The 21520-nt window shown below is 41.9% G+C and overlaps 1 protein-coding gene across 2 annotated transcripts in view; it reads right to left on the reverse strand.

Moving 5' to 3' along the window:
• rsrc1 (arginine/serine-rich coiled-coil 1) overlaps positions 1–21520 on the reverse strand; it is a 121107-nt gene that overhangs the window by 71854 nt on the left and 27733 nt on the right. For both annotated transcript variants that reach the window (XM_040131709.1, XM_040131708.1), the window contains exon 5: positions 6930–6966. In XM_040131709.1, coding sequence (XP_039987643.1) covers positions 6930–6966 — 37 coding nt within the window. The remainder of the gene's footprint in view (positions 1–6929; positions 6967–21520) is intronic.

Consider the following 21520-nt stretch of genomic DNA (forward strand, 5'->3'; position numbering starts at 1 on the left):
TTTTCTACCTCTCAATGTCTTAAAATGTCTTGGAATAAAACATCTTGAGAAAAAAAATCATTAATGACATCATCAGTCCATTTACTGTGATATAAATCTTAATTGCACCACTGCAACCAATATTGTCTGTCAATAAACACTATCAACACACACACACACACACACACACACACACACACACACACACCACACACACACACACACACACACACACACACACACACACACACACACCGCCTACTCTCTTTATGCAGGAGTTGATATGCTCAATATTCATCTCATTATATTTTTAAAGTCTTCATCTGTTTCCATTTTCTTTCATTTGTTGCATTTCGCTCAGGCTTCCTCTGCATCTCCTCTTCTTCCTCTCCCCCCCTCCCACCGCCTCCCCAAACAAGCACACAGATATATCCCATACCCAAAAGAGGACAGGGGAAAACAGAGCCCCTAGAAAATGCAATATTTCTGTTTTTAATATCGAGGTCTATAAGATCAGGGCAGAGATGGGTTCCTTGGCAATATGTTTATTTATATATTTTATAGGGAAGAAAAAAAAATCTGCCTATCAGTGTATGCATTTGGGGGGCCTGGGCCACTGTATCTTAGCTCATCTTATATGAAAAATAATGTTGTGTATGGCTATACTTTTATATATAATGGCAATATGGAATCAGGGCTCTTTTACAATGTGCCATACTTCAGGCTAGGGCTAACAGCATTTTATGGCCCGCCAGCAGTTCATCTTCATGTCTTAGGCAGGCAGGAGCACTGCATAATAATGTCGTTTCCTGCCCCCAAATGCTATTTCACAGGCCGGGGCTCATTTCTCAAACTTCACCACTTTTACAATTTCCCAAACTTTTATTCCCGTCATTATTACCAACAAGATTTCATTACGTATTTAGAATGTAAACAAGTCTGAGTAATGACACTCCCCCGTCTCCCTGGAATCATTCCCGCTGATGGCTCTGCTGCTATCTCGGGCGCGTGTATTCATACAGACACACAAGTACAAACACACGGACTAAAACATGCACGTGCATACAAATACACAAAACCCCATGCACTGCAGTTTGCCCAGATACAACCATACAAAAAGTAGGCATACATATACTCATGTAAACTGCCCCAGCCAAGATACAACTCAAAGGCAGTAATTTACTACCCCATGTGCATGTGTGTGCGCATGCATGTATATGTTCCTGATAAAGGGGGAGGCGGTGGGGGTGAAAGGGGGAGAAGGAGAGAGTTTTATACTCAACTCACATAAATCATGTAGAAGAAAAATGAGCAAATGTGCAGGCTAACTCATCTTCTCCCCATCCGGAGAAAATGAAATTCACTGGAATACCTATCAAAACTGCAATCATCCAGAGATAATATCTTCTTTGGTCTATCTGCACTTTCCGATTTAATTTCCTCCATGCCCTTGACATCCAGCGATACCATTAAGATGAAGCACATACAGTAAGGGAGTAGTTCTCACGTTTTGATATATGAGATCTCCGCGGTTAATGTAATATCATCATTTGAAAATTAATGCAATCTTTCTTTTGTTTGGGGGGTTGTTTTTTTTTTTGGGAAACACTCAAGTAGTGTGCCATGGTGAGACAGGCGAAGAGGTGGAGAGCAAGACAGTGATGGGGACACATGAAAAGGAGACACAGAAAAACAAGTGAAATGCGAGAAAGGAGGGAAAGACGGGGGGATACTTTGTATTTAGTGGACCCCCCCCCCCAAAAAAAAACCCTTCTTCCGTGCTAGAATGACATGCAATTACGTCTGGGCCTGCCCCAAGTCAGAGGTCACTCAAATTACTCCATCATTTAGCCGCGCCATCAACATGAGAGAGAAAGAGACCCCCTCCCCTCCACCTATCCTTCCACGTCCTCCCAACCCCTGCCGCCACATCAAACATCATGAAATCATTAGTGTAATAAGCATAGAAATCTGTTTGCTGATTATCAACCTCCCCAACCCCCTCCCTTCCTTTATCTGTCCAGAATCTCTCTTTCTGTTGCTGTTTTCACCTCTTTATCCTATACAATCATATTAGAGAGGAGGAAAGGCAGACTGAGACAAAGGAATACAAAGAAAGAGAATTAAATACACAGAGAGATAAAGAGAAAGTGTTTAATGAGACAACTGAAATTTGACGACAGAGACAAAGGCAGAATAAAGAAAAGAAACAATTATATATCTTTCTGATCTGTGAACTCAACTGCTTGCATTTTACACTGAGACAGCTCTGCGTCATCTCACTGCCACATTCAGGGACGCCGGGTTCGTCACATCCTTGGTGTGAGTGTGCTGTCCTGACTACAGCTGTTGGACTGTATCTGTCAGTAGGCCAATCAAGCTGTTTGCCTCAGTAAACTCTTCAACTCTCCAAGGGACACTCGGGCGACATCAGCCATCCCTGAAGCAAGCCATGTGTACAACAGCGTGGAAATGCATCAACAAAAGCGACGCCCAAGTTCCAAAGCTACCTTTTTGCTTCCAAGTAATGCACAGAATCTTTCATAAATTTATTGTCGATGCTGTGAAATATTTTTTCAATAAAATGAAGAGTAGAGGGCAGCACCCACAAGAGCAAAATCTATGGGAGAAAAGAAAAGCCAATGCCGCCTAACCTGCTAAACTTATACAGGCTCGTTTTTTTTTTTTTTTTGTGCTTACACCTGAGCAAAACTAAACTAACTAAATTTTTGAATAATCTGTGGGAATAAGACATCTGAAATTCTTAATTAATTCAATTTTAATTTATTCATTTACTTATTTATCGGCAGTCTTCTACTCTATGTCATTACCATTAAAACGATATGGGATCACTTGAGAGTTTTGCCTACTTTGCTGAAGGTGAAGCTCGGTAATGTGACTCTGGTTTACTTTATCAAAACAATAAATTATTGCAACATCCAGAGGGCAATGATATTATTGGTGTGCATCTGTAAAATGAAATTACTCGCTGTTCTCACATTGTCTGAGGAGGATTTTTAAGGCTATTTTCGTATCAACTGTCTGAATTGACAGGGTTGCTGCCAAAATCAGCTTGTAGCATTAGTGAAGAGACAGATACCCAACAAAAAGAACTGAAATTAAGCAATTCACTGACAGCAGGTTTAACAAACACCCTACAATTCAGCTGACTGTGTAAACAAAGTATTCTGTGAGGTTTAAGAAAATGTGTGGGTAAGAAATCTGGCCAGACAAACTTGGGTAACTGCAGACCCTTTCCACCATGAGAGTGAAGATTTTAATTTAAGTTTCCGAAAGATGCAGAAACACTTCAGGGGTGGGTTACAAAATAACTATGACTTTATTCAGTACAAGAAAGATTCATTATGTATAACGATCTGGCAATGTACTGACCACATCTTGATATGTTATTTAATTCTGAGATCTGCAGTATTTGTACCCCCAACAGCCCTGGAAATAAGGGGGCTTGGAAATAAGGGGGCTTGTTGGGTTCCTAAATAACCCTTATATGTAAGACTTCTGAAAATAAAAGCAAAATTATTCTATATACAATTCTTCTATAGACAACTTTCATTGGACCTTTTTATTGCTTTTAAAAAACATCTCCAGTGGACCAGAAAGACAGAAAAAAATGTAGATTATCCATTGACAAGACATAAATGCCCATTCCGTTATCTGTAAATCATGATCTCAACTAAACCTGAACCTTAGACCAACCTCTAAACTGGCCTTTCTTGCCTTCTAACGTCATGTCCTATTCAAACTCCCATCTTCAGAACAATGATGTATCTCCCTCTCTTCCCTGTTCTTCCTATACCCCTCTCTTCTTCTATCCTTCCCCAGACGGTATGTGTGTTGGAACGATGGGTATAGCTGCTGGTCGAGCCAATAATCCTGATGAGGCTGATTCTTCACGTATTGATTGAGCTGCTGGCTTTTTTATACTTTGCTCTGAGAGGCTGTGCATCTGGACTGATTAGCTGCTGTAGGCCACCTCTTTTACTATCGCTCCATTTCTCCCAGAGCAAGGAATCTTCCAATTCAAACCGAGGTGTTTGGACATGTAAGTGTGTGTGTGTGTGTGTGTGTGTGTGTGTGTACAAAAGCAGAAACTAAAGCAGAGCACTGGGAGCAATTAACTTCAGTCTTTTTCTCTGCATTGCTGCTGATCGCGTGATTCAGTCAATCTGCTGAAATATGAAAACAAGACAAACATGAACAATAAAACAAACCTCAGACCATATAAATCTTAATTGCCCACCTAATTACTGCAGCAGTCATTCACTCTTTCAGTTAACTTAACAGGAGGAGGTAACGTTAGTATTCATCAGGAAAAATCAAGCACAAGAATAATTTGAACAGAAGCTTGACTTTCACATCAGTGTGACAATGTGGGAGATATTTTGTTTTTTATGAATGAAAAATTGAACAATTACTGATAATCATTGCAAATAGTTTAATTTAATATTAGGAAGTAATTATTACTTGTAAAAATAAAAAGTGACTCCTTGATAGAGAGCAGGTACAAGGTGGCGACACCATGGTAAGTGTCAATATGGCTGATGTACTAATCTTAAGAGCAGTGCATCAACAGAGAGTCATAAATGCCTCTTTAGAAATCTACAGAAATATATGTGAGGTATAGAGGGAAGCAACATTGCAAACGGCCCTGCAACTCTACCTCAGAGGGAGACGAGCTCCATTATTTACAGTTCTCTGTCCCGAATCGTAATCAGAGTCTTGCACTCCCCAGGCAGCTGACTACTGGGGTGCAATCTCTCTATAAGCATAAATACACCCATAAATTCAAACAGTCAGTATTCAGGTATTCAAATTCTCTGACACATATATATTAAAAAAAAAATGCACTGGTAAACATACCAATGTGTGTTTCTGCGTGTCTCTCTGTGTGTGTAAATGTGGAATGTTTAACTCCTGAGAAATCCTGATGAGTATAGAGACACAGCAGTAACTAAGAATCAAAAACAAACATGCTATAATCCGTCCCTATAGGTCCACTTAGTGCCAAAACTGTACAAAAAAATACATGCACACGGAAACTGGCTGCACTAACCCCTACCAAGAAACAGTAACGCAAATCTACTCATGTGTGCAATACCAATCCTTGGTAGACCATGACTGTGTAAAAGAAAATCTAGTTTACTTTCCTCTAGAGTACTACTGTTGTGCATAACATCAGTGAATTAGTATAAAATGATAATATGATACACAGATATACAATTTGTCAGCAGTATTTATTGACCGAGTATCACTTATGTCTAATTAAATTTAGTTCACATTCCTCCACTTGCCTTTAACAGGAAGACTCCTCTCAAGACGAAAGAGAGGTTACCTAATGTTTGCCAAGATATAACTGCCCATACACATATTGATTAATACTGTTTATGTATATAAACCTCTCTTGAATAATTCACACAACCTTTTATGGAGTACCACATCCATCACACCTCTAGACCCACCCATAGACATCTCCAAACCCAAACTAGAACATTACTATATTGTGTACTACATTTAACGTCCATCATTTCGTTCAAGTGACTGAATTCTGGCTGAGAAATTTATGCACTGTGTAGTTGCCTCAAAACTTTGCACAGCAGGGCACAACATATTGGCACATACACCACATTCACTTTGCTGACATTTCCACAATTCAGCACAGCGCAAAATGATGCCGATTCAAGAATGTCTGAAATCTCAATTTACCAGTTACTATGTCTGTTATTTGGAAGCAGTGAATTAGTTAACAAGGGAGTGGTTTTGGAGACAGTGAAAAACACCTATGTACCCAACTAGTGCTTCTCTATCTGAGTTCTCAAACCAGAGTGCAATGCTTTAGATAAATAATTAATAACTGTATTATAACTGTAACGTGTAATAATAGTATGAATGCACTTTGGGCGCAACTTGCATCAGTATTGACATAAGCCTATTCCCACTTCAATTAGTGTTCTGAATACACTCACTAATAACATTAAGGAATAATTCTGCGACTGAGTTCGAAAAATGAACTCAACTTTATCTCATCTGCTGCTTGTTGAAGTGGAGAGTTAACTGAGAACTGCTTGAATTTCGGGGTCAGTCATTTGTGTGGCATATTCAGGGTCATTTGCGTAGCACGTGGTGGGGCGGGAGGTCATTTGCGTAGGGTGCTGGGACCTGCAGTTTAGTATGCAGGGAGGCAAGGGATGGTGGGCGTGTGACATCCACAGAGAGCCGGGACCCTCACTGACCCCTGTCTATAATTCATCCCCTGGAATATGGGGCACATCAAACCTTGGTTCCTTCCCACCCAAAAAGAGAAGTGAGAACCTCTTCACTTTGTTGCACGACACCCTGACCCCATATTAAAGCAAGTAGCAAGAGAAACCCAGGAAACGTTGGCCATTAAATTTTCAGTGCTGTCCCAGGAGAGTGTTTCCAGAAGACCCTCGATTCATGAATGGGAGAAGACTGAGGAAAAGCCCCATGCTGACAGGAGGAGGGAGAAGGAGAGAGGGAGGATGTGTGTGTATGGGTCCAAAAGTTATGTCTGACAAGTTAAAAAAAAATTTTTTTTAATTCTCTTCATATATCCATGTGCAAACAGGTATGCACACATGCAAAAAAACTGCAAGTACCCACAACTAAATGCAAAAATGAGGGAGAACAGAGTGGATAATCTGTGTGCGTATGTGCGTTTGGGCAGAACTGGGGATAAATGAAAAACTATTATAAAAGCTGGACCAGGCCCGGGGAAAGACTACCCTCCCTCTATTCCTGTTTTCTCTGTCTCTCTCTCTCCCTGCCTGTTAGCTGCATGTATTCAGCTCCGATTCCGGAGGTTTCATTAGGAATGCAGATATCAAAGTGTGTGTGTGTGTGTGTGTGTGTGTGTGTGTGTGTGTGTGTGTGTGTATGGGGATAAAAGGGGGGCGTTGAATAGAACTTACCAGATGTTCTAATCTTCCTTTGATGTTCCCGGCGTCCCTGCAACACAACAACACATTTCCCCCACTGTAAATAAAGTGCCAACACAAAACGTCATTTAATAAAAAGAGCATTTTTCGAGCGCACACACAAGCACGCACGCACGCACACACACACACACACACACACACACACACACACACACACACACACACACACACACACACACACACACACACACACACACACACACACACACACACACACACACACACACACACACACACACACACACACGAAAAAAAAAAAAACCCAAAAAAACACATAAATACACACGGGAGAGAGAAGAACAAACTCTACTCAAGTTTGCTTTGTGAACATTTCTGAACTAATTTGAGAATATTTTAAGACATTTAACTGGAACATTACCTGTGGCTAATTCTGACTAGCTGAAAATAGGGCTGCAACAAACATTGATTTTTATTATTAATTAATCTACCCATTATTTTCCTATAGTAATCATCAACCCCTTTTTCTGTTTCAGTTGTCGACTAAGGAGGATGGAAATGGTTGTGACAGAAATCTTTATGACATCAAAAAGATTCTGGTTAATAAAAAGGTAAAAGAAACAAAAAACAAAAAAAAAAAAACAAACACATAATTTGAAATTTTTATAATTAACTTTTCAGACTGAAGTGCTGTGCGTGTTTGTGTGTGGTTTCATCGACACCAGACAAAGGTGGACTAATACTGTCACCACACTGCTGGCAGCCCTAATAGTAATTTCTTACTACAGAGAAAGAAGTGGGAGCTTATTATCTGTGAATTAATAAAAAAAATGTCTGTATGATTATCAGGGTAGCAACAGCAGAATGCCGAGCCGAGGAAGTGGGGGGGGGGGGGCAGTCGCTTTTTAAAAAGAGCAAATTGGCAGTAAATAATAGATGCAATTTTGGCACATTTCAAATTTGCAGCATTGGAAATCAAAAGATCAAGAGAACACAAACAGCCCCCTTTCCCGATCCCAGCCCCCCACCCCAACTCTGGCCCCCATTACTGACAACTCCACCCTGGCCATGGAGTTTCACTGTGTGTGTGTGTGTGTGTGTGTGTGTGTGTGTGTGTGTGTCCTTTTGTGCGTGCGCTGAGAGGGAGGAAGGCTTATCGACAGGCTTCAGTTGCTAATGCAGCCAGCAGCATCACAGTGTAAATCTACACCATCTCTAAAATTACATACTGTCTAATCCATCCCATCCGCCACCCCCCTACTCCCTCGATTCCTCTATCTATCCATCCATCCATCCATCCATCCATCCATCCATCCATCCATACCCAGTGTGACCACAAACCTAAGCCATTCCCACGTCAACATTTCTAAATAATGGTATAAGTGGAATGACAGAAATGCCATTAATTAGAAATACTAACAAAAGAAAGAAACAACTAGAAAAGAAGAAAAAAGTCATGAAGAACGGATGTTTGCTTGTTTATTCTGTGCTCTGTCAGTGAGCCACATGCAGACAAGTCAACCACTTAAGGCAAACTTCATCTAGCTGTAATTACATTACATTCTGACAAACACCCCGCCACATTCATTATACATGACGGGCGCCCGGCAACCAGACAGCAAGACATTTGTTACCGTGGTGACAGTGTGTGTAATCCGCTAATGAAGCGCAATTAGTGAGAAACAATCTAACACAGGGGAGACGCAGTGCTCGATCCCTCCTCCTTCACTCGTTCCCCTTCCTTTTTTCTTCCCCCTCTCCCCTCGCACTCTTTTTTTGTAACCACATCTTTTTTTTTCTGTCTTCTATTTTTGTGATTCAACCTTTATTAAGCTCTTCACTTGCATTTAATCTCCCTCTCTTTCATCTGTTTTCTTGACTTCATCAAGGGCAAGCTGTCCAGTGCTGTCTGCACCAGGGCCGAAGGGATTGCTCTATCCATTAGACACACACACACACACACACACACACACACACACACACACACACACACACACACACACACACACACACACACACACACACACACACACACACACACACACACACACACACACACACACACACACCATTTTACATCCTCATCTCTCTTTTCAAAACATCATATAATCTGCTGAGGTCTTCGGGGACAGAGCTTTCCTTTTCTACTTATCTCTCTCCCTCCCTCCCTCCCTAGTCTGCGCCTTCAACGTAGAGGTAGCATCGATTTCTGAATTACGCCACAATATTAAATAATTAATATACTTGCCATGATTGATGTTTTGCATTAGGCCAATATTAGGTTATCAATCAAAATCCACTTGGTTTAATGTAATAATATTGAAAATGTGTCAGTGCCCGTTCATCCAATTTGTAGTGGAGGCAGGCCAGATAGTAATGGTGGTGTAGCACAAGGCCTAAGAGACACTGTGGCCTGCTTACTACAACCATAGGAGCGCATTATAGCCACGGCACCGAGCAGGAGGGAGGGAGGGGAGTGACGGAAGGAGAGATTAAGTGAAGACATGGAAAGACAGGAATGAAGCAGACAGGATAGTGATTTGTGATACACTGTGAAAGGCTTGGCATGTGGAGAAGGAGCGGCAGTCACGTCGCATATCTTAGTTTGTCCTCAAAGCAGAAACTGAACTTGTGGCACATTAAAAACTTACTTGGTGCTATATACAATGTGAACATTAATTTATTAATTTACAAGTCAGTTATGTTAAAATACAGCCTTAAAATCTAATATTTTTCATACAGCATGAATATAAACATTTGTACGTCAACGATAGTCAACAGCCATTTTATAATTGTGTGGAGAGAATTGGGCTCTGATGTAGCTCAGGTGGGAGAGCAGGTAGGAAGAGTTGGTTGGTTCAATCCCTGGCTCTTCCTGTTTAAATGTTGACATTTCCTTGAGCAAGAAACAACTTCAAATTGTTCTCCAAATGTAAGTTGTTTTACATTGAGGTCAAATGAATGTAATGTTTGACCATTTAGTCATTCACTTCAATTGGGAACATATTGGTACAACAGGTCTTTTTTCACAGCAGACAGCAGGTATTACTAATAACATTAATGATGGCTCTGTGTTATTCAAGTGTCCCGGTAAATCATTGACAGTGTGACAGAGAGCCAGCATGTAGGGTAGTAAGAGCCAGAAACTGAAGGAGTTAAATGGAGCTCCGCCATCATTGATTTTATTTTTTTTAACACCTGTGCTTTTTTACACCTGTGCCATTTCCTATCCCTATTACTACACTAAAGGATCCTGGCTTTCAGAATTAATATCACCAGTTCTAAAAATTATGAAAAATAAAAAAACCCCAAAACAGATCTGAAATAACTACAAAAGGAAATAGGGTTGATATTGTTCACATCCAGCCCCACTTGGAATACAGGTGCAGGACAAACGGCATTGCAAAGAAAAGAGAGAGCCAGTCTGCACAGTAATGTTTTGACCTTCAAACGGCAAAAGGGACAGTCGTCACTCATTGCGTCTAGCACTTTGCCTGAAGGAGATCTTAGATGTTGAAAGTGTGCGGACTACCTCTCTTTTCTTTCCAAAATAGCTACAAGCCCAAAAGGCAGAGAACCTGACAGAGAATGGCAAGGGAAGGGGTGGCAGCAGAGTCAGAAAGAGAGTAATGTACTGTTTTTCCAGAAAATGGCAATTAGTTATCTGAGGTCAATTAAGTAAAACTGGACAAACAATTGTGAGTGTTAAAGTGAACCCTGGCAAGGTCAATACTGACCAATTTAACATGGTTGCAGGATCCATCACACTGTCGGCACTTTTCTGCTGTCTCACTTTAAGCTGTTGCCTCATCTTACCTCATCTCCCTCCCTGTGTCTCTCCTCACCTGTCATTTTGCCCTCTCCCAATCAACAGCCTACCTCTCTTTCTCTCCACTCTCTCCCTCACCCCACACCCCATCCTCCTCACCACTCACCCTCCCAAACCCCTGCGCTCCTGCTAGCAGACAATTAATTACAGAGCCAGCACCAGATGAGTTGTCATTTGTGGTCAAGTTTCTAATAATTGCATTAGGTCTTCAGGTTCTTCTAAGATGCCCTGCCCTTCCTTCCCCCACACCCTCAATTTTTTTTCTCTCTCTCCCTCTCTTCACCTGAACTCCCCCCCCTTCCCGCCACCCCTTGACACGGCCGAGATGAATATCTTTAGTCAGTCAATGGAGGCGACAGAGGGACTTAAAATGCAGAGGCAGTCATTTGATTTCCAGCTGACAGAGCTGCCCATTAGCCCAGCACTCATCAGCCATGCATTACCTCTCAGGCCTGCTGTCCTGTGTGTGGAAGCTTTAACCCTTCACTGTCCACTACTGGCCATGTTTACCACTTAGTATCAGGCATCTAACAGGTTCTCGTCCAATGGCCATATTAACCCCTTTAACTGTCCCGTATAAGTGACTGTAACTGAGAAACGCACTGAGAAATGTTGATCATAGTCCCTCTCTTTCTTTTCTCTTAATCACTTGTTCACAGCATATATGAATCTGTCTCTGTGTACTTGTTTTCTTAACCATGTGTCAACACCACACCAGTATTTCAAAATGCTGCTCAACATATTGGGAACAAATTTTTAAAAATTACTAAATTATGCGATTTTTTTTTAACAACGTAGCTCTCCTTTACTAGAAATGCTGGTGTGTAATAGCAGGCTTAATGGTCAATCAAAATGACCAAGCTAAATTGTAAAAGTTTGCACCAGTAAATCTGACAGTCAAGGTAGCAGGCTCACAAGTTTGACAAAATGTTCATTTGTTGAATTAAGGGCTGCAACTAACAATTATTTTCATTTGTGATTAATCTGGCAATTATTTTCCAAGGGTCCAGAATTTAGCTGTGTTGGACCACATATAACTTTTTACCAGGGAAAGATTACAAACCTATGACCATCTTCTTAGTACTACTCTGCTTGTTTTTCTTCCTTAAAGTGTACCTATCACCTTTTACTTGGCATGAATAACATTTAGATCTTCAGCCGCCTCTCAGCCCTCAACCTGATATCAGTCATAGATGAGGAGAGGAGCAGAAAAGAGAAGCAGAAAAGGGAAGACAGGACACTCTAACGCTGTGAAGGAGACATCCTTCACGAGAGAGAGAGTGTGTGTGTGTGTGTGTGTGTGTGTGTGTGTGTGTGTGTGTGTGTGTGTGTGTGTGTGTGTGTGTGTGTGTGTGTGTACACCCCATTTGCCTCAGTTGCATGCCTTGTCAAGCAGGTCATTGAGCATTCATATGTTGTTTGATAGAATGGCAGGCATATTTATTAAAGAGTCTATGTGATGGGGACACCAGAGCAAGCACGCTCATGCTCACACACACACACAAATAAAACACACAATGCACTAACACACAATCCACATCAGTGACATCTGCCTGTTTAACTAATAGAAGGCAAAAGCTTGATATTAAGCAGTCGAGGGATGGGGACAGAAACACACACGCACACACACACACACAATAATACCGCTTTCCTGCAGGCCTGATTGCCATCTCCATAGCTCCTTTTTAACAGGGCTGCCAATTGAAATTGAAATTGTATTCTTGTGTGTGTACTATCAGAGCTACCTCTCAGGGTTTTATACAGCTAAGAGGAGGGTTGGTGGGAAACACACACACACACACTAGCTCACAGGAAGGGATAATGCAGGGGTAAGTCAGGGGTTGTCACTCTTCTGTGCAAGACACACAAGAGGGAACAAAACACAGACTTATGCTTCTATGCTTTGTATGTAATTCAGCATGTGTACACACACACGTGCACGCATACATTCGCAGGTACACAAGCTGCCCCCCTTCCCAGTGGAGGGGGCTGTACCTTAGCATAATCCCAAAATGGTAGAGAAAAGCAGTCCATTAAAAATGGGGCTAACAAATTCTGCACTTTATGTTTCTCTGAGGGAGGGATAAGTGCAGTCAATAAAAAAGTCAGAAAAGGAGGAATAAGAAAGGAAGAACTTGATTTGTGTCTGGCCCTTCTGCTCTATTTAAACACACACACCTGTTCATATGTGGCCCATATCTGACACCTGGGAATGGCCAAGTGAAAGAGAGTGCTAGAAACACTTGGAACAATTTCTAAAAACTTCGCAAGACCTGTATGACTTTAACACATGAGAGTGCGCTTTTAGTTAGTAATGACAGCTCTGGAAAAACAGAAAAGAACAACTGTCCCTGTGAAAGCCTTATAATTTTCTCTGACACTAGACTGAAACCATGTCATCAAAAACATGTTAGCCTCATTTTTAAATATGGAAAATAATAAACAAATAAATCAAGCAGCCGCAGGTCATGGTTGAGGAACCATCTTCAACCCATTTCAAGCCAGAAAAATCTGAACCAACACACAGACACTCATACGCATATCTGAAACACACATAAAAATTAAACCGAGTGTGTCTCCCTACGGACTGCCCATATCTCCCTCTTCTCAGCCTATACACACCAACTCAGTGCTGAAGGGAATTGAATCCAGCGGCCAAGTTTTAAAGAAAATTGACTTCTTTTTAGTGCGTTACATTGAGGGAAGCGGGACAAAGAAAGAGAGAGAAAAAGCAAAAGGGAGATGTGGAGAGCAATCAATTTCCCCGCGGTTTCTTCAATAGCCGGCGGTCCTTTTCATACCTCCCAATTAGAACCTTTCCTAATCAGAGAAATACCTCTCCATTATTGAGATGGAGACAATGACACTCCCCAACATTTCTGCCTGCTCCAAAACTCTGTAGATTGCAGTACTGGTACACAAAGAATAAAGCACTGGGCTATATGGCAGGGGGGACGCTTGTGTTAAAATCACATGTGGAAATCTTTTGGCTCTCCTCACGGCCCCAGAAAAACTGATGGGGAACAATAGCAGCCCGGCACAGCATCTGTCATGGCACAATATAAAAAGATGATCTTGGCACCGAATGGACAAAAAAAAAAAAAAAAAAAAAAAAAGAGAGAGAAAGACGAGAGAGAGAGAAGAAGACGGGGGAACGGAGGGGAGGGGAAGGGGAGGGCCGGGCAAGAGGTAATTCATTTGCAAATCAGGCCCTGGCGCTCAGGTCTATTTCAAGCTGCCAGTGGGTGCCAGGAGTTAACAAGGTAATCAGTTTCAATCCTGCCCTTCAATTGTACATCACACCCTCATCCAGAGAATACCCAGGCTTTTCTATAGGGGCAGAGGGGGGAAATAGCAATCTGGCTGCCGGCTGGCTGCACACACAATACACACACACACACACACACACACACACACACACACACACACACACACACACACACACACACACACACACACACCTGCAGACAAATGTGTACACATATACAACTACCCATGTATTTGCACACACAGACAGGTTATTAATAGCCATGTATCCACAAGACATTCTTACATGCAACCATATCTAGGTAACAATTTGTCGGTAAGTTGTTTAATCATGCAAAAAGGTATTTGCTAGTTCGGGCCCATCCACCATGAGCATTTACTGCTTTCCTGTGTTATATATGATTTTAAATTTAAGTTTGGGACTGTCGAGTTTGCCTTTCGGACTGTTACTTGGACAAAACAAGACATCTGAAGACTCTCAGAAATTGTGACAGCCCAAGGTCACTATATTTTTGACATTGATAAATTAAAAAAAAAAAAATTGATCGATAATGAAATAATAATTCGTTGCAGCATGACCAAAGCAGTGAGAAATGTTGATCATAGTCCTTCTCTTTCTTTTCTCTTATTCAGTTTTTCACAGCATATATGAATCTGTCTCTGTGTATTTGTTTTCTTAACCATGTATCAACACTGCACCTCTATTTCAAATTGCTGCTCAACATATTAGGAACAAATTTTAAAAAATTATTAAATTATGCGCTTTTTTAAAGATATTTAATTTAATAAAAAAGGCGTGATCTTTAGGGGACTTCAACTTCAGCTAGTTAACTGGATATTAAAAGTCTTCCTTCTCCAAAAACTCCCCTTGTACACCATCAGCCTCAACCTTATCAAGTGAGAAAGTAGCCTCGGGTACAATGCTGTTCTGAATTGAAGTGGTACATGCAAAATTGTAGAAAGAAAACAGAGAGCTAAACCTTTTCTAATCCTTTCTTCCCCTCTCTGTATCCCTCTCTTCAGCCTGTGTCAGCTGTAACCGACTGGCCAAGAGGCAGTTAGCCCCGTTAGTCCCTAATCTGCATAATCAATATGACAACCTTATTTTTCTGATGCAAACAGGATTTTGCTGCTGAGCTGTGTTTGTTGGTGTGTGTGAGTGTCTGTGCGTGTGTGTGTGTGTGTGTGTGTGTGTGTGTGTGTGTGTGCGTGCGTGTGTCTGTGTGTGTCTGTGTGTCTGTGTGTCTGTGTGTGTGTGTGTGTGTGTGTGTGTTTCTGTGTGTGTGCCCAGTCTGCTTCTGGCCAGCCTCAGTCATGGCCCTCTTTAGCCTTAATTAGATTAGGTGCGATTATCCCAGCTCCCGTTACAAGTGTACAGGCTGGATAAAGTGGCCACAAAGGCCAGCCTGTCACAGGGACTGGGCTCTGGTCTGCAGGTTATCAGGGTCCAGGGAGACACACCGCATACATTGTTATTCATATCATCTACACACCGTTTTCTACAGTGCCTTTTTCATTTCTCTTCATGCACTGAACCCCCCATCACCACCACCACCTCCATGTCTGTGGTGTCAAACTGGCGTAATCACTGGCCATGGAAAGTCTCTCTTTTTTCTCTGTCTTTCTGTCTGTCCGTCAGAATACAAAACAACATGGCCCCAAGCGTTCTGCAGTTTGGCCTACAGGGAGAGATATCAGGACTGTGTGTGTTTGCGCATGTGTGTATGTCTGAAGACTACAAGGAAAAGTGGTAAAAAGAAAAGTTAACCCAAGTCTCACACGAATAGAAATAACCGAACAAACACAGAAAAGAATAAAGTGCACACACAGGTGCCTAGGACAGAGTGGTTGACACCTTGCAAACAAAATCCTACTCTGAGGACCTGGATCTAATCCCTTCAACTCAACAACAGAGTTGGTGTTGAAACTCAACACTATTTTTGGTCCCAACCAAAATGTGTCAGAAGCACCGATTATCAAAAACCATTAAACACCGAAAGTTGCTTTGAATGTCTGGTCAGATTCGTAATCTTGTTTGCTTACTCTGTGATCAAACAAGCGCAGATTTGAATGAAAATTTTGCTGACCATTTCTTGTTTGTCTTTTTTTGTGTTCAGACAATATTTAAAAACTAGAGAGCTTTGGCTTTTGTTTGCTAAATGAACAAAAGGGTTTTGTAGAAAAAAAGTACTACTCAATGCATTCATACACACTCCAAACATCAGAGATGCCAACATACAGTATGAACACACAGAAACATCTCCTCTCACACGAACACTCAGCATACAGTAATTATGGTGTATGTATACCTGCAAAAACATGTGTGCCATAACATTGGCTCCAACAGCAAAATTCATTCTGATTAATATGTGTTTGAAAATTTAACGAGATGATTTGTATTCTTTTTCATTTTCTGAAAGACTCTTCCATTTCCCTTAAAAACATTTTCCACATAGAGCTCAGCACTGACAGATTTCAGTCGGTCTACAGGGATGAGTGTGTACATGGGGAGAAAGAAGTGAATTATTTCACTCTGCTGATTAGACAGCAATGCCCAAGATGTGTATACACAACTGAGCATACTTTCCATGCCGTCAGATTTGGGCATAAAAGGGGAAGAAACAGAGAGGCAGGGGTACATAAAAAAGGAGAAAAAGAAACAACAGAAAGACTGAATGAAAGTGAGATACTCAGAGGACAGAGTGAAAACGTCTAAGTGCAAGGCACGACTTAGATTTAAAGACCAGAGGAAAAAAGAATGAACTGGTGGCGGCGCATTAACTGTTTTTTATAGGTTTTTTTTTTTTTTTTATTTACTCCCAAAACAAATGTGTAAAAGAATTCACTAATAGCAGTGTCAGTGTTTTAGTCTGAATGTATTTGAGCTAGAGATGGCACTAACACAATATTATCATTTATTGGCGTTCAGTGAAATATGATGTTGTGTTATTGCACTACAACATTTGCCATATTGTGACAAATCGATACTGTAAAATGTCCCTTTTATTCTGAGACTTTAACCATATTGTCCAAGACCAAGTAGAGCTGACATATCACACAAAATTAAGACTGCATATGCCCTATTGGCAAAAAGTGGATGGCAGAAAAGAGTCAGTAGTGTGTGTGTGTGTGTGTGTGTGTGTGTGTGTGTGTGTGCGTTAGTGCCAGTGCGTGCGTGCCAGGGAGAATGAGTGAGACACAAGGTAAAATAACTATCAGAGAACCACAGGGACTAGGCTGGCGAGAGAGCAAGACAGAGCACATGAGAGTGAAGGAGAGAAAGACTGAGCGAGACATTAGTACAAATGAATTAAACATCGGCCCAGAGATCTAAACTTCTGCTGAAAAGGTGGCAGACTAAATGGGTAGGAGGCAAGAGAAGGAGGGATGGAGGGAGGGGGAGGGGGAGGGGGCAGGAAGGGTGGGAGGCTTATAGCTCATAGCTTCATAACTTTCCTGTGGCTACTCAATGTTCAATATGAGCAGTGAGAGACCGCCTACTCTATCAGCGACACAAATATAGTAAGTACTTCGGTGACCACAATCAAGCATACACACCCGTGTGTGATTGGTAACTGCACTCATAACTCTATTGTTTCAACTCATTTCTGTGTCAAAGAAAATACTGTGAAAACAGCTGCTGATTTGAAACCTCCATGGTGAATGATTATTATATGCTCCTCTCAGGCAATATTTACTTCCACAACTGAGTCATGGTACTTCACTTTACGTCTTGAATGCTGTTTACCCAGTCTGAGGGAGGTATTCTTGTAATGATCAATGCCATTAGGCAAGACCTGCAGAGCCGTATTTCTGTCTCCGAGCAGCAGAGGTCAAATGCATGACGAAAGGAGCTCTCTGCTAACTCAAAACTCTCTTCTGTCTGTCTGTCTCTTCTATATGTTACTTCGTCTGCTGTCTCCAACTCAAAAGAACATCTCTTTCTAATATATTCTCTACCTCAGTCTTCCTCGTAAAGACATCAGTCAACACCTTTCCTTGCCCCTGGTGCAGATGAATAAGCACTGGAGTCTGAAAAAAAATTAAACATTAATGATGTGTCTGTTTTACACATCATTCTCCATAACAATCTTCTCTTTTAGCTCCCCTCACTGCCTTCAACACCACTCTGCTTCCTCAAAACCCAACTACCCAGCTTTTCCAGTGAGAGAGAAAATACTGAGGGCAGAAAAACATACTTTGTCGACAAGCACATTTACATAACCCTCCTAAATCGGAGTTGGCCTGTCACATTTGCTGTTCATAACCTGCTGCTTATAATCCTTCCTGCATCCTCTTCTGATCCATAAAGCAGAGCAGCCAGCCACTTCAACAGCAGCCAGGACTGCCATCAGTAGCTCCTGCTAAGACAGGGCCGTAAAAAAAGGAGAGGAGAGAGGAGAGGAGAGGAGAGGAGAGAGGAGAGGAGAGGAGAGGAGAGGAGAGGAGAGGAAAGGAAAGGAGAGGAGAGGATAGAATAAAAGAGAAGAACAGGGTAATTGGATTGGGGGATCTTCTATTTGGCCGGGTCTGGTCTCTGTCATCACGCTCCAGGCCTGGCTTCTCTCAGTGCCTACAGCAGCTCTCAAACACATTAACACACACACAAACACAACTCTAAATGTGTTACAGCACTGAATCGCTACCAAGTTTAGGAGGCAAACTGTCCTGTGCACCACTAAAGCCTGTAGAGTATCTAGTGTGTTTTTTGTGTCTGAGTGTTTGCATACTCCTTTAACGTCTCCCTAAATGGTTAAACAGATTACAGAGCGCACTAAGTGGATTGTCACAGCTCTCTATCGCTCACTCGGGGTGTCTCTCCTGCGATTAAATGTGGCCAGGTTTTTCTCTCTCTCTCTCTCTCTCTCTCTCTCTCTCTCTCGCTCCCTCAGCACACACAAATTTGCAAACAGAACGAGGCAGAGGTCATTGTGGACATAGATAGCATTTCCTATAGTAACTGACACTCAAGACAACAAAAAAGCTGTCTGTGATTCTTTTCAACTGCTCCCAAGCTTTTCTTATCTTACTAAATGCCCAAATATGTTAGTGTGAATTAATATATTCTAAACAACACTAGGTCAAAATTTAGTATACAGCTGGAATGCGTATGGTCACGTGCAAAATTGAGGACACGGTTGAAAACTGTTATGGAACCATTTAATTTAAATTTCTCCAATCTCCCTGTACGTAGACTCACTTTTTGTTATTTTCTTCTTGATCTTAGCAAACTGCTGTTTGATCTCCTGACTTTGTAACAAACCTTGAATTTCCAAAATTAACTTTAATCCCAGGACCAGGGATTAGAACTTGGATTTTGTGTCAGATACTGCCTGTTTTTCTCCACTTGCCTGGATTTCCTGTTCTCAAGTCAGCCTTTCATCATTCATCATTAATTAAGATACTGTCAATGGCCAAGATAAATGTTGGCCTTTTTCTTCGCTTAGTTCTATATTATTTTTCCACGCCTTGCAAAAAAAATAAATCACAGACATTCAAAGAGACAACAGCAAGAACCCTAGTTTATCTCCTTGAGGTCACAGACCCGCAAACCCGTCTTGGTTTTCAATGGTAAAGCTCAAATTATCATGTCCGCAGACCAAATGCATCTTCTGCACAGCAGGTATGAACACACTGGCATATGCTGACCCCAATGCAGAACTTGTGTAAGTCCGCTGTGTGCGTCAAAGTCCATTCTACAGTAAATCTGGCCCATAAGATCCACTTAAAGTCACCTATACAGAGTGGCAGACTTGCCAATACCAACAACTCTTTCACATTACTGGGAGTTGTTTGAGTGAGTGCTGAAATATACATAGATGCAAAACGTATGGTCTAGGGCTAGAAGTTGTACAGGCATTCTTCGAGATTACAGCAATCCGCCAATAAATCTACTGCAACTTTATAATAATTATAGTTATATTAGAAACACACTTTTCTTGCCCTAAAGACAGGTTCGGAGCAGGGTCATGGACCCAGGCAAGATGACAGATATTAACCCATTCAGACCAGTGGCAAAAGCAGGCTTGCCCTGCATCATTGTATAGGTGTTAACAGGGTATCTGTCTGTCTTGCGCGTGTGTACTTAAATGTCCATTTAGTGAAGATCGAGTTTATAGGGCCAGCCAGGCTGTTTTCTATCCAATCTATGCTCATTATCTGCACAGAAAGAAAAAAAAAAAACGCAGCCAATGAGTAGAAACAGCAATGGGTGAAGAAGCGCTACAGCTGCACCGCTCTGTGTGTGCATGTGTTAGTCTACTGGGACCTGTGTGTGCGTGTATGTGTGTGCGCTGTCCAACTTTTGCATGTAGGCATCACTTCTATTTCACTAACCCTCAACCAACCACCCAGCCCCCACTCAAACTATACACAAACACGCATGCACACCTACTACTCTTCAGCTTCACCCATGTCTCGTCTTGCTCCTAGCCACTAGGCTACCCCCCTTGATGCACACACAAATAAAACACACACTTACAGCTCATTGATTTAAGTCAATGTGAGTGTATCCTAACCTTCCGAGGACGGTGTTTGAAGTCTCTCTTACCTCCCTAGACCCGCTCCCAGCGCCAGACACAGCCTAGAGTCCTGCAAGAGTGCAGACAAACACACATACAAACACACACACACACACGCGTGCACAAAACACCAGCAGCCAGTGGTCCCATCCACACCACCCATGCACACACTCCCAACAGGCTGAGAGGATGCCGCAGGCAGGGGCTACATACGCGCAAGCACACACACAAACACACTTACTTTCTCTGTGTATTACCAACACTAATGAGCTGATAGATGTTCAACAGAGGCAAAGAAGCAGACAATCATTTCCTCAGAGTGAGGCAAGGAGGGAGAGAAAATCAACAGCAGTGAGTGTGAATGTGTGTGTGCTTGTGTCTAGGGTCTTGTTTTATTTTTTCTCTGCCTCACAGCGTCTAGGCTTCCAGAGGTTAAGGCTGAGCGATGGAGCACAGCTAGCCAAACTGAGGCCTGCGGGTCCTGCCGGGACCCCTGTGGTGAGGCTGGGTTCTGTTTAGCTGGTCAAGGGAAAACACAGTAATGAGAGGAATTACTAAACAATCACATTCACCGAAAGAGACGAGAATGGGCGGAATGTCAGGAAAACAAGCTTTATATTAAAGGCTTAAAAAAAAGAAAAAGAAAAAAAAGAAGCTCCGCCGTCATAATATAAGCTGTTTTACAAGTGCGAAAAATGGATGCCGTTGAAGTGCTGCCCCCCACTAGCAGAAAAAAAACTCTTAAATGATTCTTTCATGGACAAAGACATCAAAAAAGGCTTTAATGAAAGGTAGGCAGTCGTTTCATTTCTTTAACCCTAAGCTCATTATACCAACTTCAGTTTTACATGCACAGGGAAAAGACGGCTCTCCCCTGCCATGAGTGGTCTCCACTCTGCTCTCTGTGCCTCCGCTGCCCAGCCTCTGCTCATAACTCACTCAAATGACATGAAATCGAGTCCGATAGACCAACAACCCTCCCGTGACCC

Source organism: Xiphias gladius, chromosome 7 (genome assembly GCF_016859285.1).
Source record: "Xiphias gladius isolate SHS-SW01 ecotype Sanya breed wild chromosome 7, ASM1685928v1, whole genome shotgun sequence".
NCBI classification, from domain to species: Eukaryota; Metazoa; Chordata; class Actinopteri; order Istiophoriformes; family Xiphiidae; genus Xiphias; species Xiphias gladius.